Source organism: Rissa tridactyla, chromosome 8 (genome assembly GCF_028500815.1).
Source record: "Rissa tridactyla isolate bRisTri1 chromosome 8, bRisTri1.patW.cur.20221130, whole genome shotgun sequence".
Taxonomy (NCBI): domain Eukaryota; kingdom Metazoa; phylum Chordata; class Aves; order Charadriiformes; family Laridae; genus Rissa; species Rissa tridactyla.
In genome coordinates, this window is record NC_071473.1 from 39,341,876 (window position 1) to 39,363,868 (window position 21,993).

A 21,993-nucleotide genomic window follows, 5' to 3' on the forward strand; every position below is an offset into this window, starting at 1 on the left:
AACTCCAACGGGGAGCACCCCATCAGCAGCAGGTCTCCTGAAAGGGCTTTCTCTTCTTGGTGTTTTGGAAGCTGCTGGAGGTGGTGGACTAACCGGAGATAGGTGACCACACAACAGGCTGGGTGATTCTGTTTTTTTCCTGTGGTTTGGCCTTCTGCCTTAAATAACCCTATCTGATGGATATATTTGTTTATTCCAACTGCCTGTGGCTGGTGTACTCGTGTGTCAAGGTGTCCCAGTGGTGAGTTTGCGTGTCTGCTTTGCGTCACCACAAAACAGTGAGTCAGGGTGTTCTTGGATTGGGAACCTTCTTATATAATGCTGCAACTCTGTTACTCCATATTCACTGATTGTTTCATTCTTTGGGGTCTTACAGCTCTCGGGCACATAGCATCTGCACAGCAAAAATCACTGCGCTTCACAAGCAAAAAAAATCATTCTATCAGTACATGGGTGTTAGGAAGTATTGCTGTGTTTGTACAACAGTCAGTTGTCCAATATTAACTCATCTGTTTCCAATTTATTTTTAAAATACCACATGGGTCCAGTCCTCCTTGTAAACCTAATTTTAAAGATCACCGGAGATGGAGCAACAAGACTAAGAAAGATGATGCTTTACTTCTAAGCCTGGAGACTCTTGACTGCCAAGTTTCAGCCTGAAGTCATTTTAGCATCAAGCGAAAGGCAGAGGAGCAAAAAGAAGTGTTAATAATTGTAAAGGGCATGCTGCAGGCTCGCTCCAGTCTGCGTGCCAGAGCCTTAGATGGGATTTTGTGTCGGAAGGATGAGTCCCTTGGTCTTGGGAAGCTCCCGGGTACAGTTCTGCGTTGCAGCATAATGTATCAGCATTCTCCATGCGTCACAAAAACCTGCCTTCATCCCGCTCAACTTCAAACCAACTTTAACAGTGGCTTGTCCAAGTTTTTTTCTGTAAAGTGACTGGAGGATGTGCTAGAGAGAAAGAGGAACCTCCAGAGAGCAGATCGGTCTTGGATAAGATGATGCCCCTAGATACAGTTTGTCAGAGCCCAAGAGCAGCACTGCTAGAGTTGCTTCTGTTGGTATATGGTGCTGGAAGACAAGTACTGTGTCACCTGCTTTATCTTCCTGTGTTTCTTCTAGAAATGCTTAATTTGTCATGTCAAATAAATAAATGACCTGTGGGACATACAAAAATCAGAGCTGTGTAGCGGGTCTTCACTGTGTCTTCCGTGGCAATGCTTGCTGGGCACCTCTGTTTAATCACAGTGAGAAGGTTTCACTGAAGACGAAGATGATGCTGCATGGGATCAGGTTCACAGGTTTCTGTGGATGAACCCATATTTATATTGGCATTCTGCAAGCTATTTATATTGACGTTCATCAGCTTTTGGCGAGCAGTTGGTTGCGTGTATGTGCTGCTTTTGACTTACAAGGCACCAAGACGATGGTGCTTGAACATAGCGAGCACTAGCCTCTCTTACAGGTGCCGATGACATGAGCCTCTGTAGAAACAGGTTCTGCTCTAGGCGTCCTCACCAGCCCACAGTGGGAACGAGAATCCTGCTAAAGCTGCTGCCCATTCCTGTTACGAGCGCCTTCCAGCGGGGAATGGGCTCAGCAGCCCCAGGCTCCCTGCCCTGCATGCAGCTCCCCACAACGAGCAGCCAGCCCCACAACATGTAGACATGGAAGGTCTTGCAGTTCTGTGTCAAGGTAGCTCAAAAATGCAAGGAGAACTAGTGCTCAGTAAAATTGCAGGACTATAAAGAAAACGATCATTTACTGATCTGGGGATATTTTTTTTTTTTTCCCCTGCCTGAAAAGGGGCTTGAGGTAGAGCTGCCACCTCCATGGCTGGTAGAGCCACGTCTTGTGTCTGAGCAGTGTGGAAGGAGAGGACCTCACTCCTCTGCTGGTGCTTTTTCCTGCTCAAATCCAAGGGACAGGATTTGCAGGAGAGGCTGTTACTGTGCAGAGGGACCAGACTTAATGTGTGTTTTGTAACTCTCAACTGTCTCCCCTGGATGTTGCCTGGTTCCCATGGAAAGGCAAGACCCTGATCACTGCCAGTTGATACCCCAGCCCCTCCAGACCACAAACACCTCCAGAGAGAGTTGGGGAACTATGATGGGCAGGGACACAAAAGGACCCTGCTATCCACCTTGCTAAAGGCGTGTTAAAGGGCTTTAATTCCTATTAACGATATGTATTTCTGCAGGTTTTTTAAGTTTTTCAATGACACAATATATTCTAAACAACTTTCTTTTAAACAGGTTGAAGCCATGAAGAAAGTACTAGAAAGTCTCAACCTCAATATAGTAGAGATGGTAGACGAAAATGCAACCTTGGATGGTGGAGATGTCTTATTTACAGGTATAGTGATAGTGAATTTTCTGTTTACATATTCTGACTGCCTCGAAGACCGCATGTTACCTGTCGTCTGCGTAATAAAATGCCGTTTGTGCGGTTTGTTAAATCAGTTGTTTACTAAATGTCATGAAGGTAGCCGAGAGATGAATTTTCAATGCAACCCTTGATGTCCTGCCTAATGCCTGAATAAATGAAGTAGCAGTACACGTAGTACAAAGAGCAGCACTGTGCATACAAATTTTATTTTAGCTTGTAAAGTGCCAATAGGAAAAATGCTTTTGGTAGTCAGCTGCCTGCAGTTGTTTTATATTTCTTATTACAAGCAGCTACGTTCACCAGACTCATTTTCAGGACTTGTAAAAGCTTGATGCAGACAATTGTCACTAGTTCAAGGAATCAAATGCAAAAAATGCATTTTTAGTTTATGGGGAAAGTGGCAGAGTTGCCTGCCAGATGTCATGTGCTAGACAACTTACATGCATGGTTGACTTCAAAAATGAAGATACTGACTGTGGTTTTTGTGTCATTAAACCCATTAGGCATTTTCTCACATCGGCGGCGCGCACACTTGCTCCCCGCCTGTGCGGAATGAGCCTGTTTATTTCGATCAGCATCACAGTAGCCTGGCTGCTTGCCTTCATTCACCAAGGGGAAAGAAGGGTCTCAAAAGAGGTGGACCAGGAAGGGAGGCCTTTCTAATGCAGTGCAGATCCAGCACTGATTTCCTCTGGAGCTGGAGGATGCCAGTGGCTGCAGAGCTGCCTTCCAGACCAGAGAAAACCTTAGAGGGAGGGGGAGATGGTCAATCAGTGCAGTACTAATCCAGCCCAGCTGTTCTCTTTCCTGACTCAATGACCATTGCAGAGCTGTAGAAGAGGAAGCTATTTATGCTTCTGGTGAAATGTGTCTCCTGGAAGAAGATAATTGCTTTAAATTATCAGCTCGCAATTGCAGGTTGCGTTCTTCTAAGCTGAATTTTCAGTTTTACTATTCAGCTGGAGAAAAGAAAGATAGAAAATGATACCCATGGAAGATTGCTTCAGAATATCTCTAAAGCTGGCCTGTTTTTAAAATGTGTATGTTCTGATGAAGGAGCTGATGTGGTGATCTTTTTGGATGGCTGGAAAAAAAAAAGCTGTAATTGTTTTGCCCTTAATTTTTTCATTCCAGGCAGAGAATTTTTTGTGGGTCTTTCCAGGCGGACAAATCAACGTGGTGCAGAAATTCTGGCTGACACATTTAAGGTTTGTAGATTCATTCATGTCACAGGAAATTTAAGTTTTCATTCACTGAACCAATTTAAAAATTTTACTGGCCAAGACCTTTGTCATACTTTAGTGCTTTACTTAGGACTTATTTTTTAAAAAAAAAAGAGTACAAGTTACTGAAAAGGTTTGAGCATCCTGTAAAGTGACAGATGCTGAAGTTGGATCTGAAATGTGAGATCACTGTATAAAAGTAACTTGGATAGTGGGAGGCTGTTACTAATTGAGAGCATATCAGCGCTCATGTTCTTAATGTTCTCCTGTATCGGCAACATATGCTAATTGCTGGTCCCTGGAGAGGTTTTATGTACATACTGTTTAATTTTACATTTTAATGTATTTCTTTACAGTTGCAGCACAGTAGTAATATTTGAAGAGTAGTAATATTTGAAACATGTTCTGAGTTTTACTCCAGTGCACCAGACAAGACGAGCTGGTCCAGAGGGGTATGTCATACTTAAACAGTTGACACTGTGCCCCGGGATACGTTGCTATTGTTAATTTGCAGAGAGTAAAATTAATTATGGACTGTCTCAATATAATTATGGAACTAGGACAATTTAAAAATATTTATAGCAACCATTCTTTGCTCCCATACAGGATTATGCTGTCTCCACAGTCCCTGTTCATGATGCTTTGCATCTGAAGAGCTTTTGCAGCATGGCTGGACCAAACTTGATTGCTATTGGATCAAGTGAAGCTGCACAGAAAGCCCTCAAGGTAAAGCACATAAGAAAATTTTCTGAGTAACAAACTTGGGATTTTTGTTTTTAATCTCTGCTCAAGTATGCTGGAATTTTAAAATAGATACAGATCAATGAAAGAGGAAATCAGTACATGTCAGGGTCTCCTGTGTGTACAAACCTTAAAGAATGTTTATATCAGGCAAGAGAACAGTGATGTTAATTTAGCTTTAGCTATCTTCCAGAAATAAATGGATTATACAGGTTAAAATGGATTATGCAGGTTATTACTTACAGCTTTGTTGACTAAAAAGGTGATAATTTGTGTGACAGGAAGGAGGAACAAGCTATCATCAGAGCAGTAAGAGATGCTTATTTCAGATGTTGCCATGAGGAAACATGGCTTTTAAAATTGCCAGCAGGTAAGTAAAAGTTTTGGCATGAAGGAGGAGGGAGAGGGGTCTGATCCCTGTTGCGAAAATGACCTGTGTAGACATTTTGCAGTGTAGACTTTCTGGATAAGATTGGTAAGTAACTCCAGCCGCAGGGTCCAGAGTGCAGGAGCCCCATCTCTCCTTCCTCCATCACCTGGCTGCAAAGTCCAGTTCCTTCCTAGTCACGCTTTTTCATCTCTGGTCCCAGGATCTCAGAACAGCAGAAAGGAGGGAGAGCAGTCTCACCCCAGCCTTGCCAATAATTTGAGTCTCTGAACATTTTACTTTAAAGTGCAAGGTGTGGGTTTGAACCCTCAGGCTAAGAGGCCTTGTGAATCTGAGTCTCTGTTCGCTGGCAGACTTTGTGAAGCAGTAACCTCTTGTGTAGCAGGTCAGCACTGTACTAGCACCATCATCCCCAATGGGAAATGTTTATTGCTCCTGTGGTTTACGTTGGGCTCAGTGGCTTTCCTGCCACTTTCCTACCAGCTTTCCTGCTGGGTGTGTTCAGATCTACCAAATTAAGCTTTCTTGGAGATGTAGGCACAGAGACACCTGAGGCCGTGAATGTGGTTATGCACACAGGCAATGAGACAGCTCACGCGACAGATCAGCATCTCTGCTCCTGCACGGTAGCACAGCTGCAGGCACTGATGCTCTGCGGCAGGAACTTTGGCTGGGGCACCAAAACAGTGAAGTGCAACTGAGACTTCACTTGAAGTGAAGCTTGAGACAGTTTGTGCCTCTTGATCACTTAGGACCTACCATCCTGCAGGGTTTGGCTTAAGACGCAGGTAATCCAGAGCATGTCTGAAAGCATTACAGCTAAGCGTCTTACACGTTTTTATCAGGAATTGCCTTCAAAGGTTAAACCAAAATCTACTTTTCAGTGATGGCAGCAGGTCCCAAATTTTCAGCTTATGATTACACTGATTTTTTTGCCAATAAATAAGAACCTAAGTGCAGGCTTTGTTCTTTGGCTTTGCAGAAGCCTCCTGGATGCAATATGATCACTAACGCATGGAGGAAGCCACCTGTGTGTCCCTTACAGTAAATGAGGAGGGGTGGAGATAGCTCTGCTTAACTACTGAGAAAGCTCTCTGAAATCTGCTCAGTTTAAATGCAACTTACGCAACCCGACTGGTATCTCCTGCCCTGATTCTAAAGCATGAATTATTTTAAAGAACAGTACTACTCTCGGTGCCCAAGGCTACTGATCTGAATCTGTGCCAGGCAGAACATTTACGACAAAAATAGTATGTAACTCTGAAATCAACATCCCTGGCCCCCAAAGAGCTTAGGAACCCATCCTGCACATCTTGTACACCTCCTCAGCTTTAGTAAGCTAGTGACATTTATTACTTTAAAAGATCCTTGAGTATTTGCAAGATGAAGGCCCAGGAGACTTCTGGTCCCTACTGCCATGCTGCAATATTCCATTGCACATTTGCTTTTCAGATCTTACACATTTTCCTTATAGGCATAATCCTAGGACTCTTCATTTCCCAGCAGCATCATTTTTACTATCAGAGCTCGGCAGAGTTACGGTGGTTTGTTTTTTTTTTCTTTTTTATCTTGTGACAGTTCAAGATTTAAAATGTCTCAGTCCCCAGCTAAGATAAAACCGACATTTCAAATCTGAGAATCTCCCCTGCTGGACCTGGGTTGAATTATGGAGGAAAGCGCAGTCTTGGCTGGCCTAGACTTGCAGCCTGGCAGCAATTAAGGGAATAGGATAGCAGCCTGATTGCTCCGCGTGAGCTTAGAGGAGCTCCTAAACAAGAGGACAGTCCCTTGGCTTCCCACATAGTTTGGAGTGGCTTTAAGTTTGCTCATTCATTTGAACAAGCTGTCAAAGTTACTCTTTTATTAGATATCACTACATGAAGCTCTGGGAGCACATTCCCAGCTTGTCACCCGTGTCTTCTCCCCTGAGAAGACTGGATTTTGGTTGTAAAGGTCTGATGTTCTGATGCTGTGAGATTGATTTAGTCGGGGATGGAAAATGCCCTGCATCTTTCCCTGTGAAGTATGCACCATCCCAAATATTCAGGCTCAAACTCGAAATGCATCATGAGGAGCCGCCTGATGAAGTTTGCAGATATGCAGACAGCCCTACACTTGTATGGAGTGTTTATAAACATGAACAAAAGTCAAGTACAATACTGGTTGCTCAGAGCCGCAATTTGAACTTGAGCCAGGACTAATCTGAGAACTCATCAGTTTGATTAAAGCCTTTTGCACAGCTCGGCTAATCAAGTTGCAGTGCATCTATTTAGCTATTGTAGCCAAAAATATTTTTTGGATAAGCTGATTAAATGTTGCTGGTAACTAGATGTCAAGTAAATACCAGCATTAATCAAGGTACAGTAAAAAGCAGATACATTTTAAAAAGAAAATGGTGATTATCAAGATAATCTAGCAGTCTTTGATTGTTGGTGAATATCTTTTAAGAAACACATCAACTGCGTCAGTTTTCTGCGTGTTTCTCTGCACTGGAGATTTAGCAGCACGTTTACCTGTGCGTGACAGCCGTGTTTGCTCGCGCCCTGCCAGCTGGGGCTGGGGGCTCTGGCCCGGAGCAGCAGTTTCGTGCCATAGCACGTGCCCTTCTCGCGCTCCCAGCGAGCTGGCAGGTTACATCGGGCACCACGTCACAGTCAGAGCAGCATATGAAGTTACCCAGAGTGTGTTTCTTCCTCAGTGTATTGGATCCAATTCCGCTCTCATCCTGGGGAACCTCTGGCTGTTTCTCCAGGAGTCTAAATCTCTTCAGAGAAACTATTGGAAAACAAATAGGTAAAGCACCTGCCTGGGAAATGACAGGGTTGGCAGCACTGCTTATCACTAGCTTCCTCTAATGTTTGGATTCTTGCTTTTTGACCTTTGTGGTTTCTTTGTATTTGTTCATTTGCCTCCAAAGGGAAAAAAAAAAATCAGTTGGTAATCAGCTTCTCGCAGTCTTGTGGAAATGCAATTGCAATAGGATCTCTGAGGCACTGATTCCCAGAATTAAAAGCTGCTTTCTGATTCCACCGGATTGACTGAGCTGTGGCAGTGCTGTCAGCTGCTCCTCTCGTTACCCATCACAGTCTGTGTGTCAGCTTGGTCCCCTGGGCTTCCACTCTGTCATTTGCCTGGCACAGCCCAGCATGCCACTCCTTTATTGCGATAGCTTGTTATTTTAAACCTCGCCTTTGTTGTTGCTGTTTTCCATGTCTGCTCTGGAAATGCAATTGTACAAGCAAGATGATTAAGCTGTCTTTAACTATCTCTAGTAGTTGAGTTGTTCCTGTTCTGTAGCATGTCTGGTTAGGCAACACGTGCATTGCTATGTCATGCTATGCTAACAATTATATTTAAAATGATTTATCTTCCTACTAACAGTCTTGTTTGAAAGAGAAATTTTTCTTGATTGTTCTTACTGGAGCAACTCATGTAGCCTTACAAGTAGAAAAAGAAGTTGCATCTGGTGCTCACATATGTCAGAGTGCAATTGATCATGAGTTAGTGCTGTGTGTGTAACGTAAAGCGCTGCAAGTGGGCTGGGAAATGAGTGCACAGAGTTTAGGATTATAGAGCACATGCTAGAAGCAGATAATAAATCAGAAGCAACATCTTAACTGTGAAATCCTCTTTGGGCTCTGGCAAGTATAGAATATTTGGACTGCAGCTGAAAAGTGGCACTCGAGGAAACTGGGTGAAAGAGAGAGACAAATTAACTGCAGAAACTACCGGGGCCTGTAGTGGCTGTCACGTCCGAAATTTTGCTCTGCTGTTTTCAGCATGCATTTGATTTCCTGTAGTTAAAGCCGTTCATAATTCCCTACACGTAACTCTGTAGTTGAACATTGGCTATGGCTGTTGAGCCAGTAAAGCCTGGGATTATTATTTATGTTCCCTCAGTAAAGCCAGGATTTCCTCCAAACATGTCACCTTTGGGCTCTGATCCTGCACTGTGGGAGTCGCTGACCTTTACCGTGACCGTGAATGAGGACGAATTTGGGCTGTGACGATGACAGCCCTGGTATAAGGAGGTGACGGGGCAGTGCTGCGGGCGAAAGCTCTGCTCTGCTTTTTCCACAACAAGGAATACAGCCCTGGGGTCTTGCTGGGACAGCAGATGGGCAGGAACTGGCCCGGGACGTAATGCAGTTCAGGTTCCAGCAGCAAAGACAGACACTAGGCAAGATGACAGTGGGAACCATGACACAGCGTCTGTTACACACTCCTTTCTGTAGTCTTTCACTCTATACTAAATGCTGAAAAGCCACGTTTCTGTCCTTGGCTGTTCATGTTGGTTCATAGAGCACAAATCCCCTCCTCTTTTTGTGATGAGTGAAGACTTGGACAGCAGCAGATGATGGTGGACACAGTCCTTGGTTTAAGCAGCCATGTCTACAGTCAAACCATTCTGTAACCCTTTGGATAACTTGGTAGCAATCCCAAAGGATCTGAGAGTTACACGTGTTGTGCCCAGCTTTGGCAATCTCAACTATTCCCTTGCAAGCAGTGTTGTATTTGTAGCAAGTGCCTGCTAATGAAGTTGTTCTCTCACCCATTGGGAAATGAGAGTTGTCCTTTGGGTAGGCTGATGTCGGGCACTCTACAAAGGACTACGCCCAGGGTCTCCCCACGGGACTGGCAGAGAAAGCCTCCAGCTGCCCCTGCTGCCCCTGGGTAATGCCAGGTGCCTGGTGGTTGCTGATGGATCTCAAAAGGGAACAGAGGACTTAGAAGGAAGGTGGGAAACCCATCATAGTGCCTAGGGCTGCAACGCAGAGAGCACTCATCCCACCATATAGAATCATAGACTAGTATGGGTTGGAAGGTGCCTTTAAACGTCATCTAGTCCAACCCCCCTGCAATGAGCAGGGACATCTTCAACTAGACCAGGTTGCTCAGAGCCCTGTCCAACCTGACTTTGAACGTTTCCAGAGATGGGGCATCTACCACCTCTCTGGGCAACCTGTGCCAGTATTTCACTACCCTCATCATAAAAGAAAAATAAATTCCCTCTTTACTTCAAAGCCATTGCCCCTTGTCCTTTTGCTGCAGGCCCTACTAAAAGGATTGTCCCCATCTTTCTTGTAAGCTCCCTTTAAGTGTTGAAGGGCTGCAATAAGGTCTCCCCAGAGCCTTCTCTTCTCCAGGCTGAACAACCCAAACCCTCTCAGCCTTTCTTACAGCCTGAGCTTAATCTCTGCGTCCAGTGTATCTGGGATATTCCCTCTGAGATCTGGGATAATAGAGTACTTGCCAGTTTCACATCCCGGTGAAATGTGGGATTTCACCTGGTTGATACAGAGAAACAGATGCTAATTACAAAGGCAGTGTGGCCACGGCAGATGTCGGGGCTAAGTGGCATTGTCAGGAGGGGTGCAAGGCAGAGCAGGTAACACAGCTGAGCTTGTAAGCCCTCGTGTCCCCTGGACAAACCTGGCCCAGTGGGACCCGCAGCGCTGGTGACATCTGTGCTTCTGAGCTTGTCCTTGCGCTCCAACCTCATTAGTCGATGGGATTTCGTTATGATCAGGAGTGTATCGGAATATGTACAGTAGCACAATATGATGACTTCAGCAAATACCATTCTTTTTTTTCCGGCTTTTGATAAAAGGTTGGACATAATTGCTCTGCCTTGTTCTTGATTCTCCCATTCAGTATCTGCTATTGGGAGTGGAGCTCCTCATTCATCCCCTGAATTATTCCCTGAAGGACACTAGTGCAAATGCAGCTCTGTACACTGTTTTGACAGAGATCAAGGGAGGCTTATTGAAACCACATCTTAAGGACAAAATAGAAGGAGTCTCTTTTGGGCAACTAGGCCCTTGGTCCATATCCAAAGCTGTGATCAGAGCAGTGCTTTCAAAGACTTGGGCACAAGGAGTTGTTCTAGCATTGGCGCTTGCCCCCGTTCTGGTGATTAAATGCCTTTTGTTCTTACTCTGTCTTGTATGACCGAAGTCTCTGCAGTGTGCCAGCTTTAAAAAGCCGAGTACTGTTCCCCTGCCTGAGAGAACCCCTTGCCTGCATCAAAGCTGAGGGGTTCCCAGCTCTGCTACAGAAGTGCCTCCAGAATGGGCACCTCAGGGAAAACTTCATCTATCCAATCTTCTTAGAAAGCATCCCTTCCCCCCAGGCAGCGTGAAACAGCTCATCTGAAGCTGCTCTTCCTATTGCTTGGATAGCGTCTGTCTCTTCTAGTAATGCACAAATTTGCCTGAAAACATTATCTCTTCTTCCCTAAGAATTCATCACTTGTGCCTCTGCTTATTCCCCGCATGAAGTCATAATCCTCTATTTACGCTATCACAATGGGTTGCTGTGGAAATGATTACTAATATTAATAACTCAAGGAGGATGACATCAGGTAGGGAATTAGCAGAAAGTACAGATGAATGCTGACTTTTCTGTAATGCACCAACAAAGAAAGGTTAGTGAAGTCCAGAGAACAATTGACAACTTGCCCCTAAAAATAAAAAAGTAAAAAAAGATGAGACTTTGCTGCTCTCAACTTTATAGATAGGAAGATTAGTCAATGTATAAAATTCTGTGCACTTTCCTTTAGCTCATATTTGCTTGCTCTGGGTCAGCTCCTATGAGATATTGCATACTTCCAGCTCCTGATTTTCCATTACTTTATGAACTATGGTTGTACAGCATCTCAGAGGACAGAAGTCTTAACTGAGTACCAGATGACCTGCTACTTTAAAAAGGGAACTAGTTGTGTTTTTCTTCTAATTAAAGTTAGATGTTGTAATAAATGTACTATGCTTAACTAAGTGTCAGTGCTGTTCTGTTTGCATATATGCAGGAAACTAGAGTCTTTTGGAAGATATAGACTTAAAAGTATATATTTATAGAATAGAGACTGATATATTAGTCAATTTATATATTTTTTTTTTTTTTTTTGTAAAGGGTGACAAAAGTGTCCCTTTCAATACATATTTGTCGTCACCAGTAAGGCAGTCACCACAGCAGCTGGGTCAGAGGCTGACTGAGAAGATGTCATTTGACTTGCGTAAATGGGGACCGTGTTTCCATTCCTTTGCTGCTTTTTTTTTCCTTTGACTATTCTCTCGCTGGGTTCCTGTTCCAAAAGGCAGGATGTTCGTCCTCTCGCCTTCTTGACAAGGAGAAACGTAGGCTGCTTCCTTTTCCCCTGCTGAGGTTGTGGTTTCCCTTTGCAGCGGTCCTTGGGCAGAGCTGGCTGGCAGGTGACAAGGTGGCAGTGACGCCAGGTGGTTCAGAGGGGCAGAGCAGTACCCATCACATCTGTGGTGATGCAAAAGGTGTCCTGCGCCAGGAAAGGCCAAGGAGCAGGGTGGGAGAGGTTGCTTAAAGAACTTTGCCTTCTGGAAAACATGACTGTGAGAGGGTGCAGCAGGGAGGAAGAGCCCACAGCCCAGCTGCTGAGAACGTGGGTGGGTAGGTGGAAACTAAAGTCATGCTCTGGCTGTGTATGGGATAAGAAATTTGATGTATTGACCATGGCAGACTGGGGCGTTGCTCATTTTGAATAGATCTAGATTGCAGTTGTTCTGTTGTGTTTGTGGGATCCTGCATTTGCATCCATAGGGTCTATCCTATCCTGTATCTCTAGTAGACATTTCAGTACCTGACAAAAAGCCTTAGATCATTCTCCCGTAATTTATGCTGCTCAAAGTGGCTGTCTTGTCCCCTTTCTACTGAGTCTACCCCGCTGTTATTTCTCCCGCCTGTCTGCGTTTATGGGATGACGCTCCTGATAGATCTTGACATTCAAGCTAGATCACTGGCTCTTCCAGCTCTGCTCTTCTGTCCCCTCTGGTCAGCCTGGCCAACTCTTCATGGTGACTGTTGGCACTGCTGCTTTTCAAGAAGACTCTGAGAAGCTGTTGGGTGGCGATGTGTGTATGGCAGGCTGAGTCCCTGCATGCAGGCGTGTAGCACCATGGCATAGCTCTCCAGCCCCGCTCTGTCCTGTGCTTTCTTGTGTCGAACCCTAAGGCCGTTGCTTTCTCTCTCCAGTGCTCATTGTTTCTCCAAATATGAAGAAGTGAGGAAGAACCTAACAGGCAGAGACAGGGCAATAAATGTTGGGGGCCAGGGGAGCAGGGGCTAATAAAACCAAAAATCAGACCCTGAAAATTTGCACTTCTGCTTCTCTGTCAACCCGACACGGGCATTTATAAGCACGACGTTCATCGCCACATTAGCAAGAGGAACATTGACTGTGTGTTTGGTTTTGCTCGTGGGGTGTTGGAGATACAGAGGTGCATTTGCAGGTGTGGTGGGTTTGGTCACTGTCCCGGATGGCAGCAGAGCTCAGACGGGGGCTGAGCTCTCATGGAGGGGGAAAATTTGTAACTAGGCTTGGCCTGTTTTAAAAGAGCATGCAGTCATCCTAACTCTGTCAGTGATAATGGGCCCTAAACGCATACGCATTTTTCCTTCATGCATAATGCTGCTTCATATTTAGGATTATTTAGCTTATCCATTACCTCAGTTGTCTGAGGACATACTGTAAAAAAACTATAGAAAAGGCATTTTAGGCTATGCGAATGACTTCAACGTAAGGAAAGCATGACTAAGGGCTGAGAGAATGCGCAATGAAAATTACCCTTTTCAGGCTGAAGAAAATTCCCAGAAAAAACTAGGCATGCGGGAAATGCCTGGCTCTTAACGTAGCTGGTCGTACAACATTTGTGGGCAGAAAGCCAGCCCTCTGCAAAAGCATTGTGCGAGCACTATAGTCTTTGTAAACTTGTCGTTTCCCCCAAAATATATATTTTTGGGGTGTATCTGATGGAAAATACAATCAAAGGACCTTGCTTTTATCTCTCTGCCCTGGAGTCCTGTCTGGCCAGGCACATGTGCTCAATGACTTCACATAATACAAATACGGAGAACCCCACGGGCCTTTAAAATAACTTGATTGTGTCCTATCGGTGCATTTCAGCTGCATCCGGAGCCTCCCGGGGGGCAGATTTGGGGTGTTATTGCCTGGGTGCTCTCTCAAGAAAGTGTTTTTTGAAATTTTACTTCAACACGCAGGCATAGTTGTAACAGCGATGGAAGCTTGCAAATATGATTTCCTTCTTACCTTAAGAGCCGAGGAAGAGGGCAATCTTGTATTGTCAAACCTCCAGTTACTAATAAATGCTTTCTTGCGACGTTGTTCGAGACAGCTGAGATCCCATTCCCACTGTCGCAGCTGTGTACTCGAACGCCTGTGCTGCTGCATCTCACTTTCCCGCTCATTTTTTCTCATTTGTTCCTTAATTAATTCAGCCACCATTTCTGTGCTTTTTAATCTTGAAAACAATCCTTCTGACGTGCCCTCGCCATCGTCTCCCAGGCTGCCTGACGCTGGTTCCTGAGGCACAGCTAGAGCCCTGCCACTTGTTCTTCATTTCTGCTTGCTGCTGCTGTTCTCACTTCAGCATTTTGCAGAAGTGAATGAATGGGAGATGTGTCCCTACCCTTCTGCTTAAGAATTAATTCGTAATTTCATATGGAAATGTTTCATGGTGATTCACAACGTATCTCTGATGAATGAGCTGTTCCTACAGAAAACCTACAATATCAGAATTCTGTTTCCAACAAGGACTGGAGAAAGCAGAATTGTTTGGGAGCTGAGCGAAATCCAGGCGCGGTGGCTTCTCCTCTACTGTTATGTGTATTTCAGTGCAGATTTAATAAACATGTTTCCTTAATCCAGGCTTAAAAAGATTAGGTAGGGAAGAAAAGAGAAGCTGCAGGTAGAGGATGAGTCTGCTGGCTCTGGTTATCAGGGAGAAGAGTTGCGCTGGGTGCAAGCATGTCACCTGCTGCTAGACGTCTGCGGCATCAAGGAAATTGAATAAAATACATCTTGGCAACATAACAGAAACAAAATTATAATTAGGAAAGTCAACCATGGTAAGCACCGTAATAAAAACATATCCGGTGAAGTAAAGGTGCAAGGATTTTTCCCCAGAAAAACACATTAACCTTTTATGGAGGTAGATGTGAACTTGGGAAAGTTTCGTAATTTCAGAAGGAACAAGAAATGACAATCTGATAACACTTCCTCAAGAATGCACGGCATTCTTCGTTGTGAGTTTCATGTTCTCCGCGGGATGTGGATGACTCAGGCTACGACATGAAAAACGTATCCAGGACCTATAAAGGAATTACTGTAGGTGTGTGCAAGTGGGAGTTGCTTTGTTGCTTCCCAGTGTGTTGTAGATCCTCGTTATAATTCAGTTCCGTATAATATTTTTTAATGGATGAGAAGCGGTACAAATTAACTTGCAAATAATTTAAAGATTAATTTAACTGTGCCTGAAGTCAAAGCCTGCTCTCTGCTATGTGATGTAAATCTGTGGGGTTTCCCTGAGAAGGGAATTTAGTTGAAAAATGTAGTTATGAGAATATCGGTTTATTTTTAAGATAATATTAGTGTGAGTATTTTTAAGCTGAAAAAAAACCCCTTTTCTTTCTGTTTGCGTCTTTGCAATGTATGTGGGAACATAGCGGGGCTAAGCGAGAAACTGAAACGCTTGCATTTGCTTAGGCTTTCAGTAGGACCAAAGTTTTTGACTTTGAGCTTTGTTCAGTTCTGCATTATTCTAGGTCTCTGTCAGGATGAAGCTGACGTAAAGCTGGAACGGTACAATGGGGAGTCAGGCGTCTTGTCTCTAGGCTTTTCCCATCTTTATTAAAAAGTTGACCCTGATCCAAAACACAGGATCTCAGGCTTCTAGTGTGCTGACAGTCTCTGTCTCCAAAACTCCAGCCAGGATCCAAATTTGTGTATGAGCTCTATATTTATAACCCAAACCTCGGAAAGCCACCAGCTCTACTGTTCTGAGGAGGTTATTGTGTTGTCCCCTTGGGAACGAGGATTAGCGCGGACATGCCTTCTCGCTCCCCAGCACAGGTGCTTAGTGAAAGAGTAACTGCCTGGAAAGCGGAAAGGAGGTCCTTGAAAAGAATTAAGATTGGGCTGATGTCCAGGCTGGGAACTGTTCCTGTCCTGTTTGTGTTAATTCACGCTCATTTTATAAATATTGAGTGATGGCTGCTTTTTTTGGAGGTGCTGAGCACCTATAGTTTCCATCGATGTGAGCAGGAGTTTTGCATACTGAATGCGCATTCCTTAAGGAAAAGACCCTACGGAGGATGCTTACTGAGTGCCCTGCTTAATCCTGCTGCTTGCAGGAACCGTTTCACAAAGGTTTTCTACTGCTCATTTCAGTTAGGGTTAGTCGATTCTTCCTTGAAGAGCAGAGCTGAAAAGAGATCTCCTTACTTGCTGCATATCAAAACGGCCCTTGGTTGGCTTTGGCAATCACAATTAGCTATTTTTTGAAGGCTCTGTTCTCCCATTTGTTTGGAGCTGCTAATGTGTTTGGTCTAAATAGCTGCGCTTTGTGTCTCCTTGGCAGACCATGCAACAGATGAGCGACCACCGCTATGACAAGCTGACGGTGCCTGATGATGCTGCAGCAAACTGCGTCTACTTAAACATTCCCAACAAAGGCCACGTCCTGCTGCACCGAGCCCCGGAGGAGTACCCGGAGAGCGCCAAGGTGAGAGCCACGCTCAGGGAGCCTGGGAGGCCACCGGCATCCCAGTGGGGATTGAAACCGAGTGCTTTCCAGAATGGGCTCTTGTATCTCGTCGTGGAAATACCAGATGGCGAAAGGTGGGAGGCCTGGGCTCTCTTCTCATCTGCACCTACTGATTTAATTACTTTCTCTCTTGTGCCCCGGTGCTTCTTCGGCATAACTGGACGTAGCAACAGTTCCCCCCGCTGCAGTGTTGATATGTGTGAATCCCATAGCCAGAGTGCCACGTACACTGTAAATGTTAGTGTTGATTACAAGTGATGAGTCAGCTTAGCACCCACTGATAAATCCGTTTCTGTTCATTCACTTAGAGCAAAGGGAAAATAGAGACATAAAATGTAACGATTTCTGTTCCATTTTCTTTTCTAAACAGGTATTTGAAAAACTGAAGGACCACATGCTGATCCCAATAGCCAACACAGAACTGGAGAAAGTAGATGGGGCACTCACCTGTTGCTCTGTGCTTATTAACAAGACTTCAGAATTATGAGTTTACAGAGTCCCTCCCTTGTACCTGGCAATAATGTTACACACAAGGTAGACGAATCTGTATCCACACTTTTATTGTTTTTATTGACAATCTACTGTACCACTGTGCTACTAACCCTTGTTTACAAATTTTTTGCTTTGTGTATTTTTATTATGTCCTTGCAGATGGTATTTAAGGTGGATGTATGGTTTGGGGGGCACATAACTCTGAAGTATGTTAGTCCCATGGGCTAGCAGGAGACAATTATAATGGCTAACCCCTAGCTTTAGTGTTTTAACATATCTGTGTGAAAATTTTATGAAAACCAACTAATTCTTAACATTTCAAGCACCTCTGTTGTCTTTACACTGTTCCCTTCTCCTGTCTTTTTTCTCTTGCTTCCTTGCTCTGCATCTTTTTTTTCCTTCCTCGGTCCTCTTTGCTTTCAGTGATGCAAGGTATCAGGGGGGACTGAAGAAAACTCAGTGGGCTCCTGAATTTGGTATCTTCTGTGGCAGGGAAGCTTTCCGTACAGCAGCCGGAACAGTGGACAATGGTCTGTGCTCCCTGTCTCGGCCATATCACGTTGCTGCTGCTGGGCAGAGTCGTGGCTGGAATCAGTCTCAGACACCAGGTAGCAACTGCAGAAAAAGCTTCCTCCAGCGGGAGTGTTCAAGTGCAATGTCTGCCTGGGAAACTTGAATGACAGAAAAAGAGAGAGTAGCGCAGCCACACAAGGTATATCTTGCAAGTTCAGGACCCAGTTTGCTGATAATGCCATGACTTTCAATTTGGTGAGAATGGAAGAGGAGTTTTTAAAAAGGCCAGATCCCAGGGAGCACCCTGACCACAAAAATGAAAGACAGATGGTTTTGGAAAAGTTAAACCTACAAAAGTAATCTAAAATGTGGGGGGGGTAATTCTCTTTGTTTACTTTTTTATATATTTGTGTCTCTCTTTTCTGTTTACTCCTCTTTTGGAGGCCACTTACTAGCAAAATCCAAAAGAAAAAGGTGATAGGAGGAGTTGAAGGACAGCTATTCCTGGATTATGCTTGTGAATAAGGGAAGTTATTTTTTCCTGAAAGATTGGCATTTGTACTTTATCTGTCCTTGGGGCAGTTTTCCTTGGAACAATAACAATCTTTTTTAATTGCATGAATATTTACTGTGGTATTCAGTTAAAACAAATATAATTTTTGCAGCAAATTCCACAACATGTTTACCCACTGAGTCATGCTTTTTTTTCACCACAGTATAGTGAAGCATGCCCCATTGTGTTCACATGCTTCTTTTTAAATCATTTGTAAACTAAGGATGGAGAAATTCCCAAACAGAGGCAGTAGTGGGAAATCTCCAGAGACTGACGAATAGTCTGAACATGTTATCAACTTCCTAGACATCTCCTCCACCTTTCCTGAACCGCTGGTGGTGTGTTGCTAAGGTACAGTAGGAAGCGAGCCGGAGGGGGGGGGTGGGCCTCAGGCAATCTGGTCTGCAGGAAAGCAAACAGTATTAACCGAGCGCACACTTGGATGTCCTTTGGAAACCTGCGTGCTTTTCTGTGCAGTCGTAAGGGAGGAAATACAAGTACTCATATCCGTAGGTACTCCTCAGCATATCTCTGGCTTCATCTCAGTGGCTAATGAGGAGGAAACCTCCTGGCAGCTGCCACTACACATCTAATGCTTTGTGGGCACACTGTATGTTGTGATGACGTGAGGTATCACGAGGGAGAAAGCAATGGCGAGCAAATACAATGTATGTGAAAAGACAGCGTGTCCCACAGGAAGTCTTGAGCCAGCCAAACAGCAAGCGCTGGTTTTGTGGCTGTGTGCTGTCCCAAAGGGGTCTCCTAATGTGTCCCCTTTGTCTCCTCCATTCCTATGCGCCACCATTTAAGCCTGACCCAGGTGATTAGACTCTAAGGATGTAAACTTTTTCTACCTTCCTTTGGTGCTTTTTAAATATCTGATAAAGCATCTTGCATTTTAAAATGACTTGACAATAAACAAAGATTTTGTGCCAAAAAAGTGGCCCTGTAGTATTTAACTGTGACCTTCTAGAGGCGAGCTGCACTCTGTTAAAAATGTATGCAGCTGTGGGAGCTGTCGTACAAAGCTGGAAAAGCGGGAACAGAATCCCCCCAACTTGTCCCTGCACCTCCTGGGGCCTGGTCCCAATCCATGTCCTTCAGTCCCTCTTCCCTGCTCTCGCTAGGGAGCCACAGCATCCAGCTACACTGGGACGGCATTAGGCTGTGGGATTTCTATTCAACTGGTCTTTCAGACTTTCTGTTGTGGTTTTTTTTTTTTTTTCTTTTCCTTCCACGCTCTCTTACCTTTGACCTGTATCTCCCTTCCTCAGACTCTCATTTCTAGTTTATGGCACGATGAGCACTTTCCTCTTTTAGCCCCAAGTGATTTTGCCTTCTGTTGCCTCAGTTCTCCTACTTGAGTCTTCTTTTTCTGTACTTCTCCCTCTTCATTGTTCACTCCAAAGTATCCCAACCACGTTGGACTATCCTAAACTCACTCTCTCCTTGAGTAGGTGCCAGGAGGGAGGAGAAGCTGAGGGGTCTGCTTTGGCTCTGAGCAACTTATTTTGAGCTGGAAGGATGACCATCAACAGGAGCTGTAGATCCAGAGGGTGACAAGGGTGACTCCTCTTCTTGCTGCAGAAAAGAGAAACATTTGTGGTGGACCTTGTTGATACCTTGTGTCCCTGAAAGCAATAGAATAGGTGACAATGAATCCCCCTGGCTCCCAAAGGGAGGGAGAGGGGGAGTCAGGATCTCGGAGCTGAGGACATCTGCATTGACAGAGAGGTTGGTCTTTCACCGACTGCCATTTAGCTTTCCTTGCCTTCAAGGCTGCATTTTGATATACAGAAGGAGCAAGGGAGTGGCTGAGGGACCTGAATTCCCTCAGGCGATGATTTCAAGTTGTATTCAAACTGTAACTTCAGGCACAGAATTTAGGTGCTCTAAATCACACCTGCTTTCTCTCCGTCGGTCTCAGTAGGTATCATAACCTCCTAACACAGACGCTCTAAATTACATCATAGCCCAAAGCCAAAAGTTACTTTCGCTGGTTAGTGGGATTGTCCTTATCTCTCCGCTTTTAGCATTATTCTTTGTTCTGGCATTATAAAGCAAAAACATTAAGAGCACTTCAGTTAGTAGTATGGTACTAAGAACTAAAATCATGCCAAATGCTTCTTGTTCTTGCTGTTTGTTATTTTTTTCTGTTGCCCAAACGAAGAATTCAGTTGTGGGGACATTTCTGCTGTGATACATATGCATCTAATGGGCATCCTGTACGTCTTGTCACCAGAACGTTTCTCAGATGCCTGATATAAATCATCATCCTCGATTAATATAAATAATAAAATCCCAAACCAAAAAAGGAGATGAGACACTGAACACTAATAGCTCCCACATAAAACAGTTGATAACAACGGTCAGGCTATATGACATAGGAGGCCAGTGCAGAAGTTCTTGAGGTTAATAACTCAGCAGTGGGGCTTGAATTACTCATCAAAGGTTTGTTTTTTTTTTTCCTTTGAAAAAAATCAGTTTAACTCAGTTCAAATGAAGGAGCTACAACGTGCATTATAGATCTTTCACGGGTGTTATCTTTGCTAAGAGTTGAGGGAGAGCTGTGATGTGTGGGTTGCTTTCTTCACCAGAATGTGAATACAGTGTCTCTCTCTGCAATGAGAATGTGAATGCATACTGTACCTTATAAGATAAACTTGAATTCTTCCATTTCTGCATTTTTTTTTCCTATGCTAATATACTCCTTTTGGGTCTTAAATACATGCCACTGTATGAAGTTATGCTCTGATTTTTTTGATTTCCATGTGATAGGTGCAGAGCTCATAGGCAACACTATGTCCAGTTTTAAAAACAAAAAGTCAGTGTGCAGAATGCTGTTTGTTCACAGCAAATTGGGGGTGAAATATGGAAAAAATCTTTTGATTTCATTCAGCTTCTTATACGTTATATCGATGAAGTCAGAGCCAAATTACTTCAACATCAACATTCACATGGAACCATTTGGGGAAAACAATTTACTATTTAAGATTCTCTATTTTTGCTTTTATCGATAAGGAAGCTGAAAAGATAAGACTGCTTAAAGAATGGTATTTGTTAAGTGATTGTGAACAAAGTATCATTGGACCTCACATGTATTTTCAGAAAAGTTTTAACTGGACGTATGATGTAACTTGTATAGGGTTGCATGTGAATCGTGTTAGTCACTGTTTTACGTTGTATTGTTCTGCAGTGCACAAATATGACTACTGAACACAGAAGTGTTACATTTCATTAAACTTAAAATCTTGTTGCAGTATATAGTTCCCCACTTTTTGTGCCAAAAATACCAATACATTCCATAATCTGTTCTAATAGAGGTTTGCACTTTGATTTATTTTTTTTTGGTGACTCTTGCAATTTCAATACTATATATCCCCATCACGAAGGAATAAAGTGTCAGTTGTACTGTGCACTGTGTAGTTTTTGCCTCTTGTTTTGAAACTGAAAGCACATGCATTTAATTTAATACTGTTTCATGCCATCTTTTGATTTGGAAGCTTGTTACATGCCTAGAAATAAAGCCAATTATAGACACTAGTGCTAAAACCTTTAAGCCTGTTAGAAGAAATCTTGACTCTTCAAGAAAAATCATGATTTTAGACTCTGCATTTAAGAATAATGTATAGAGGGGATATTGCCTCTGTGTTCTAGATACAATTATTGTGACAGAATTTAATTATAGACCCAAGATAACTAAACAGATGTTACTGTGGTATAGTATTTTATCTGTAGTTCCTGTATTTATTGTAAGTTACAAAAGGTGAAACTACAAAGGTTTAGTGGCATGACCGTTATGGTTAAATTATTCATGTAGCTCTTGTGTCTTTTCTCCCCCAGGATGTCAAGAGAGGTGACTACATTTCAGACATTGCTTTGTGGTAACATGACAGATGGTCGCATGTTTTATATCTAAATACTACTTGTTATTTGCTACAAATACTGCATGTGGGGCTAATCTCTGCTTGTACCCTTGTGCTCTAATATCGTTAGGTTTTGATACTAGGATTAACGATCTCGGGAGACAATGCAGTTACTCCAGGCTTCATGGAATGTAAGTGCTCATGGGCCTTCAGTGCCACCTTGTGGCAATCCAAG

General features: G+C 43.7%; 1 protein-coding gene across 3 annotated transcripts in view; it reads left to right on the forward strand.

Annotated features, from left to right (window-relative positions):
- DDAH1 (dimethylarginine dimethylaminohydrolase 1) overlaps nt 1-21,863 on the forward strand; it is a 63,780-nt gene extending 41,917 nt beyond the window's left edge. For 2 of the 3 annotated variants that reach the window (XM_054211774.1, XM_054211776.1), the window contains exons 2-6: nt 2,256-2,355; nt 3,523-3,596; nt 4,218-4,337; nt 16,149-16,292; nt 16,705-19,931. In XM_054211774.1, coding sequence (XP_054067749.1) covers nt 2,256-2,355; nt 3,523-3,596; nt 4,218-4,337; nt 16,149-16,292; nt 16,705-16,821 — 555 coding nt within the window. In that variant the 3' untranslated portion in view covers nt 16,822-19,931. Of the gene's footprint in view, nt 1-2,255; nt 2,356-3,522; nt 3,597-4,217; nt 4,338-16,148; nt 16,293-16,704; nt 19,932-21,735 lie in introns of those variants that run through there. The other variant, XM_054211775.1, reaches the window with a different exon arrangement.
- The last annotated feature ends 130 nt before the right edge of the window (nt 21,864-21,993 follow it).